Here is an 8,351-nt window from a genome sequence, read left to right on the forward strand (position 1 = left end):
GTATAACAATCGAATGATTAATAATAAATTTCGATTGATTTTTATATTTACATAAAATACGAGTCACTCTGTTTAAAAAGATTTAAGTTTGATTATATTTAGGGATAACAATGAAACTCGAACGAAACCTGGCATAATTGGAATGAGTAATACCCGGTCCATTAGGGTTTGAAACGAATTTTAAATTAGTTTTGAAATTTTTCACGGGTTTGAGAAATCTAATATACCCGATTACTCGATAACTTAGACCAAATTATTCGATTATATACCCAACGTACCCGAATCAAAATATATTATTTGTCGAAACTTATTTATGACAATTATATAGACATTTTAATTTTGTGGTAAACATTAGTTTGTAATTGATTAGTTATATTATGTCAAAACCCGACGAGTTTTGAACCAAATATATTAATAGGTATTTTATCAGAACCCGATAGAAAACCCGACAGGTAATTACCAATCAAAATCAATACGTTACCAGACATCAGTTTCCATCTACAACTACCATCTAGTTTTGCCAAACATACGCTAGGTTTAAGATGGACTTTCACAATCAAGTATGATATGAGTTTAGAAATACCTGAATCCGATCAAACCCGACCCGTTGTTATCCCGGCTGATTATGTTCTATGTATATATTTGATATTTTATAGTTTTATAACACTAAAAGTCTATAGCAAGCAACTTATAGGTGAGGTAAGTAACTTATTTAGACCATGTGTACTGCAAATGTTATGTTTGCGTTATGGGTTGAAAACGCGGAGGTACACCCCCCCCCCGTGTTATGTGATGTTGTTTTTTGGTGCGTTGTATACAAAACGCGCAAATGACACACAAATCAAAAAAATATTACCGTTATATATATAACCGTTGAGAATAAAAAAAAATTATTTCTTTATATATTAAACCAACTAATTCCCAATCAAAACTCATCAAATTTATAAAACTTCTCTTTTAACTCTACAACTCTATAATTCATTTACACAAAATTCACTATATATGGATCCTCCATCTATATATAAACAGTTTTTCGGGCCCGGCCAACAAGCCGAGGACGTGGAGGAGGAACATGCGGTTACGAGTGCGATTATGCTCGCGACACAGTATATGAGTTCCGTTACGGGTGCGATTAGCTCTCCACCCCCCGTTTCAACAAGAGCATATATCGAACGAGATCGTGCCGAAGCCAACAACCGGTTGATGGCAGATTACTTCTGCGACACGCCGAGATACAAGAACCCGAAGACCTTTAGGCGTCGTTTTCGGATGTCTAAAAATTTATTTATGCGCATCACCAATGATTTGGAGCGTGAGTTTGATTACTTTAAGCAAAAGCCTGACGCTCGAGGGACGCTAGGATTCAAACGAGGGCAACAATGAAGACGATGATGAAGACAACGACGACGATGGCGAAGACGATGAAAATGACGACGACGACGAAGAAGGCGAAGAAGACGAAGAGGGCGAAGACGACGACGACGACAACAACGACGACTAGTTTTTTTTATTTTCTTGTAATATTTATTTAATAAAATATAATTGTTATTTGATTATTCTTATTAAAAATTAAAAAAAAAAAACAAAACTGTAAAAGTGACTGGGCGCCATGTGACGCATAACTCCTGGATGTAGAGAGTTATGACTACAGCATGTTTTTATACAAAACCATAGCTCTCACTAGGCGTCACGTGGCACATAAGCCCGGTATGTGAAACTTTATGGTCAATTACCAAAACACACAGTCAATATCCATATCCACCGTGTCTTAACAAGAACTGGATGTGCACGTGGATACAAGCTCCCGCATACATTAACCAGATCAATATCCATATCCACCGTGTCGCCGCCGGAAAATCTCACCGTCACCGTCACCTTTTGTCTATCTATCTAGTCAATTACAAAAACACCACACATATAATTGATAATTGTGTTGTATATTAACCACACAGTCACATATTATTATTCGATCTGTACAATATGGGAGAATCCGCCGCCACGGACAGCGGCGGTAAGAGTTCGCCGGAGAGAAACGTCGTGGAAGAAGTGAGTAGGGTTGTGGAACAGAGTAAGGAGTTGCAGGAATCAGCATCGGCGTTAATTGCTAGAAACTCGCAGGAGGATGCTTCGTTACGCCAACGAGCCATAGCTCTCGATTCCAATATTAAAATGCTCCGATCGTTTGTTGATTCGTCCGTTAAGAAAGGCAGTTTGGATGCTAAACAGGCTGAGAAGGTAGTTTTTATTCAATTAGGGCTGGATTAATTATTAGGGCATTTGTTTTATTGAAAATAAATAAACAGTTAACTGTGCATGTTTGTTTACAGTTGACTGAGGAGTTGAGTAGAGCTAGTTATACATTGAGTGAAGGAGATGCTGCTACTTTTCTTCCCTGCAAATCACATGGTCTGTTGCTTTTACTGGTTAAATAAATTAATTTCTAAAATAATTGTGAATTTGTAAAATAAAATGAGTTAGTTTTGTAGCAAATTGTGAATTTCATATTCGTTTGACTCCGGAATGTACCTTAAAAGTCTAGAAGATCCTGGTCTGTTTTGGTAGCCTCTTAATCTGAATTGGTCAGAGGGAGAGCGTGTTTGGGTACACCTCTTAATGACTCATGGAGCCTCTTTATGGTCAAGTTTCAAATACACGCTGAATCATTCAGTGTTAATCAGTCAGACCTCTTAATGAGTCAGCACTAGATTGCCAAACAACCCCTAAGTCTGTTTGGTTCACCGGAATGCCACTTTCGAATCGGTCAGCAAGACTCCTACCAAATAAGCTTAAAAATGATGCTGAATGGAACTTTTACCCCATTGCCCCTTCACATGTATTCATAACTCTCAGTCTGCCACTCACACACCACCTCCTAGACCCACCACCACATTGGCATACTCATTGACTCAGCACCTAGAGTCTCTTTAACCATTTAGACCTCCTATTGATTTAGCACTTACTGATGCAGAGATCGCCAAACTAGTCCCTGACTTTAATTTCATGAATGATACTTGATTATATGACGTCCTTAGATCATAATTATGTCAAGAATCATGTTATTGATCATAACTGATGGCTATTAGCAAGAATGTAGAAATTATAGTATATCTTTGTTCAGAATGTAGAGTGGAGTATTCAATTCTGTTCGTTGACCGTCTGTTGTAACCTGCAGGACGTTTCTTGAGGATGTTTCTTGGTCCCATAAACGTTCGTGCTAACCGAAAAGATGTTCAATTGAAAGTGAAAGAGGAATATTATAGTTTCAGGGTAAAAATTTATTGATTTTGCATCTATATTAGCATGCAATTTGCTTATCTTGTTTGGATAATGTGACCACTTCTAATATTATTTTATAAACTATTGGCAGGATAGAACTGCATATCTGTTTTTGTTTTTCCCATTGTTGCTACTAATGCTAAGATCAAAAATTTGGGGTGGATGTTTTCCTGCATTACCTGTACAGATTTACCAGGTAGACATATTCTTTTCCGTATGCAATTATTATGTTCATTTTTTTTTATAATAATATACATAAATGAATAAACTTGTTACAAGAGAATGACGAGTATGCCCTTTTCAGGCATGGTTGCTCTTTCTTTATACAGCATTAGCTTTAAGAGAGAATATTTTGAGAGTTAATGGAAGTGATATTCGCCCATGGTATTTGTTTATGTTCTGTTAACCTTTAATTCTGCAAAGAATGTCATGCATACTAGTTTCTAGGCATGTAAACGAACTAAACGAACATGGACACAGCATGTCGTGCTCTTGTTCATTTAACTTTAACCGAACAAACGATTGAACAAAAACAGTTAAGAGAACAGGGTTTTCTGGTTCGTGTTCGTTCGTTAAGAAAATGAGTGTTTTTGTGTTCGTTTGTTAATAGTATAGACGAACGAAAATAACTGAACATAGGTGAATGAAGTTAGCAAAGGGAACACCAACTAAAAGTCAAAATGACCATTTGTTTGGCCTAAATATTTATTAAAGCTAGACAGTGGAAATTATAAAACTAAACTAAATTGTAATGAGCCTAAAAATTTAGATGAATATGTACCCGAACAAACTTAAAGAAACGTACACCAACGAACATAAATGAACCTGTGCAAAAGAAGATAAACGGACTTAAATAAAGGAACGTTCGCGAATATAAATGAAGGAATGAGGTGTGTTCATGTTTGTTTGTTTTAACTAAATGGACAAAAAAGTTGTTCATGTCTGTTTCTTTATTGTACGAACTTCCCACCAAATGGTTCACGAACAGTTCACTGAATGTCCGGTCCGCTTACACGCCTATTAGTTTCGATCCATTTATCTATGAGCAGGTTACTGGCTAAATTAAGAAATTTAATGAAAATGGAATAAAAGTCACCTGTTGTCTCTTTTATTACAAGATCTAACTGATTATTTATAAGAATATTGTTTTCCTAGCCACAATTAATGTGTTATCTATTAACAAAATCACAAAAAATGGACTAGAAAGTGTCCGTGGGTCAACCCAGCCAAGCCTGGCCTATTTGACCCGTAAAACAGACTCATTTCAACCATAACCCGTTTCAATCTGTTTGGAGCTACATGACCTAATATAGTTTTGAGTAAAGTATGGTTTCAGTCCCTGTGGTTTGCTCAAAACAACCCTTTTAGTCCAAAAGTTCTAATTTGGCTTTTTCAGTCACTTTGGTTTCATTACCGTTTCAATTAATATCAAGCTTCTAACATCATTCAGTAGTTCTGTTAACTATTGTCAACAATCAGGGTATTTTGGTCTTTTTTAGAAAAAAATAACAGAAAAGTTGGATGATGTTATAAGGACTGTAGTTGATTGAGACACAATTGAAAAAGCCAAATTAGACACAATTTTACTGAAAAAGCCAAATTAGAATTTGGACTAAAAGGGTTATTTTGGGCAAACCATAGGGACTAAAACCATACTTTGTTTGTCATGCATTGTGAACAATATGATTGATTGGGGATAAGTGATGCATGAGGGTTTGTGATGGTGCAGGTGGATATACCATCACTATTGTGCTATGGGTATGGCACTCATCAGCCTCACGTGGGAAATAGAAAAGCAACCGGACTGTGCCCAGAAGCAGGTATAATATTGTGTTTATTTATATATATTTTTGAACCAAATATTCATGTGTGCATGCAACCAATTTGCAGAAAGGTATACAATTGTTTTTAAGATGGGCAATTATGCAAGGAGTGGCAATGCTTTTACAAAACAGATATCAAAGGCAAAGACTATATACACGTATTGCACTCGGAAAGGTGTGTTTACCTGTCTTATAAATCTTTAGTTTCCAATATTAATGTACCAATAAAAAGTCATTAAAGTTGTCACTGGATTATTTTGAAGTATTTGTTTCGACTTTTGATTGTAGGCTAGAAGAATGGATGTTGTGTGGGGTGAAACTGCTGGAGTCAAAGGTCAACTATGGCTGTTACTACCCATACTTTTTGTCTTGCAGGTGATTTAATTCACGATTAGTTTTATTATTCATTATTTTATAGTTAAAGATTAACTGTTTGTTTACTTATTACAGGCTTTTGAAGCATACGTGGGCGTGTTATTGCTACAAACTGCAGTGGCTGGTGTTGTTTCTGAATGGCAGGTAAGAAACTCACAATTTTCGACCTTTAATGTGAGCCTGTTTGGTTGGAGTTTTATCTCAAACATGGTCAAATGGTTTAAAAAAGATTGGTGAGCCCGTTTGGGTGGTGTTAATGTTATCTCAAACCTTATCAAATGGGTAAAAAAAGATTATATAAAAATTGAAACAGGCCAATGGAATTTTTGCCTATTTATGTGGTGATATCTCAAACGTGATCAAATGGGCTAAAAAAAGATTACGCAAATAATAAACGGATCAATGAATTCTTGACCTTTCATCTGGGCCTGTATTGGTGGTGTTATTTCAAACGTAGTCTAATTGGTTTGAAAGATTATGTAAAAGTTAAACGGGTCAATGAAATTTCGACCTTTCATGTGGGCCCGTTTGGGTGATGTTTTATCTCAAACGTGGTCAAATGGGCTTAAAAAGATTATATACAAGTTAGACGGGTCGATGGAATCTTAGACTATTCATGTGGGTTAGTTTGATTGGTGTTATCTTAAAAATGGTCAATTGGGTTTAAATAAGATTAGGTAAAAGTTAAAGGAATTTTTACATATTTCCCCTTGCTAAATACCCTTAATTACATATATCCCCAACCCCAAAAATCAATTACATATTTCCCCTTTTTATGTGTTAGAAAGGGGAAATATGTAATTATTTTTTAGTATTGGGGAAATATGTAATTAAGGATGTTAGGAAGGGGAAATATGTAAATGCCCCAAAGTTAAAACGGGTCAATGAGTGCAGTTTTTGATCCACTCAAAAACTGTTGGTGGGTCAGCCTAACTCAATCCGGCCCGTGTAGTTTTTGATGGTGTGATGATGGTAAAGTTGAATGATGGGAAATGCATGTTGGCAGGTGGTTACTTGTGGAATCCTTCTGATAATAATGGCAGTAGGGAATTTTGCAAACACAGTGCAGACTCTTGTACTAAAATCGCGAGTCAAAGCAAAGATGAAAAAAGGTAAAAGCAAGAGTGACTTAACGAAGGATCAATGATTCCCAATGAATGATATATGAAGATGTAAAAACACTTTTAAGAAAAGTTTCTTACTCCTCTGATACTGTTTTCTATTTGCAAGTTTGGATTTCATAAGCAGTTAGCTCAGTGCCAGTTTTGTTTATTTGTACCCAAATTAATAAAACAAATGTTGCTATTTTTACACATTTGGTGTGTGTAACATACTAGAATCATCATCTTAGAATATATCAAACTAGTAAGATTTACTATTGTATATATTGTGGCATTTGACTTTAGCTTTGTAGTTTTTTTGCTTTTAAATAATGTTGAATAGTATAAAAGTATTACTATTCACATGATTTAGTTGGTTTCAATAGTTAGCTTGATATAGTTATTTACATCAGCATGTGTTGCATAACTTACTGTACTGTTGTCATTTAATGAGTAGTCTTTGATATTAGGCATTTGAGTAGGGTCTCGTATAGAGTCTGAGAAACAAAAACAATCATACGTCAGATCTTGATGCTGTCTTCTATTTACAAGCTATGCAGTTAATGCGGAAAAATATCGGATATCGGCCAAGAACCGATACATGAGATATCGGTTTTCATGGTGATATATTGGTATTTTAGTATCATGTATAAATTTACATATATATACTTTTTATAAGCATATAATGCTAATTTTATACTTTATATTTATAAACTACGCCCTGCTTGCGGTGCGCGCATATAATGTATATATGTGTGAACCCTCGGGTGGGCAAAAGTAAAATTGCACTAATTTTGACGTTATTTTACTAATCTCGTGAAAATAACGTTAAAAGTGGCGGAAGGTTAATCAGGCATCATGTGGTGGCGTTGATAGCCGAAAGACAAGGGCACATGCACCGATCAGCCGGTGTCCCGATGATTGAGTGCTATGTGCCTTATGTCCAAGGCTTGATGCAAAACTACTATCGAGCCGGGGGTCTCACCGGAAGCAGCCTCTCTATCCCTATGGGATAGAGGTAAGGCTGTCTACATCTTACCCTTCTCAGACCCTACCATAGCATTGCTATTGGTGGGATATACTGAGTACGATGATGATGATGATATTTATAAACTTATAAGTTTAAAGACTAAAATGTAAACTAGTAAAAATAAAGGGGGGTTAATTGTTATATACACAAACTGATTTACACCTTTTATGTCAACTTGGTTAAAAGAGAGGGCTTAAATTTCAAATATTAAACTTTTCTTTTAACCTAAAACTTAAAGATCACGTTCACAGGATTGCAGCGCCGCTCTCTTCCACCTTTAACCATTCCGGCGCCGGTTACTTCATCATTTCCGGCAGAAATTGCAGCGGCGACGTCGGGAATTTCTGTCGTAAATCCCTATAAGGTCAATATTTGGTCGCCAAGTAACACCTTGTTGGAGAAAACATAGTTATATCAAAGAACTAGGTAAGTAAAAGTGTAAAACCAAAAAAAATGTCTCAACCGAGAAACTCGGTGATATAACCGATATTATTGAAGCCAAATATCGGCGATATATAGGTCATTATCGCCGATAATATCGGGACCGATAATATAACCGATATTTTGCACTGATATTATAGCAGAGGTCCGATAACCGATATATCGGCGATATATCACCGACATATCGCCGATATTAACTGCATAGTTCACAAGTGTGGATGTCATAATTAGCCTTGTGTCAGTTTTGTTTTGGTTGTACCCAAATTAAGAAAATACATTTTCTTTTTCCTGCTACATGTAAAATTG

The 8,351-nt window shown here is 35.9% G+C and overlaps 1 protein-coding gene across 1 annotated transcript; it reads left to right on the top strand.

Annotated features, from left to right (window-relative positions):
• The first annotated feature begins 1,774 nt into the window (after nt 1–1,774).
• On the top strand, nt 1,775–6,862 carry LOC143603314 (uncharacterized). Its single transcript, XM_077080142.1, has 10 exons — nt 1,775–2,235; nt 2,328–2,406; nt 3,173–3,267; nt 3,368–3,472; nt 3,581–3,660; nt 5,006–5,096; nt 5,167–5,274; nt 5,388–5,474; nt 5,550–5,618; nt 6,481–6,862. Exons 1-10 carry the CDS (start codon nt 1,981–1,983, stop codon nt 6,619–6,621), a joined length of 1,110 nt encoding a protein of 369 aa, XP_076936257.1. The 5' UTR covers nt 1,775–1,980; the 3' UTR covers nt 6,622–6,862.
• Nucleotides 6,863–8,351: the final 1,489 nt, after the last annotated feature.

The sequence above is a fragment of the Bidens hawaiensis genome, unplaced genomic scaffold, assembly GCF_021521415.1.
Source record: "Bidens hawaiensis isolate Kalapana, Puna unplaced genomic scaffold, B.hawaiensis_p1.1 tig00061224_1, whole genome shotgun sequence".
NCBI lineage: Eukaryota > Viridiplantae > Streptophyta > Magnoliopsida > Asterales > Asteraceae > Bidens > Bidens hawaiensis.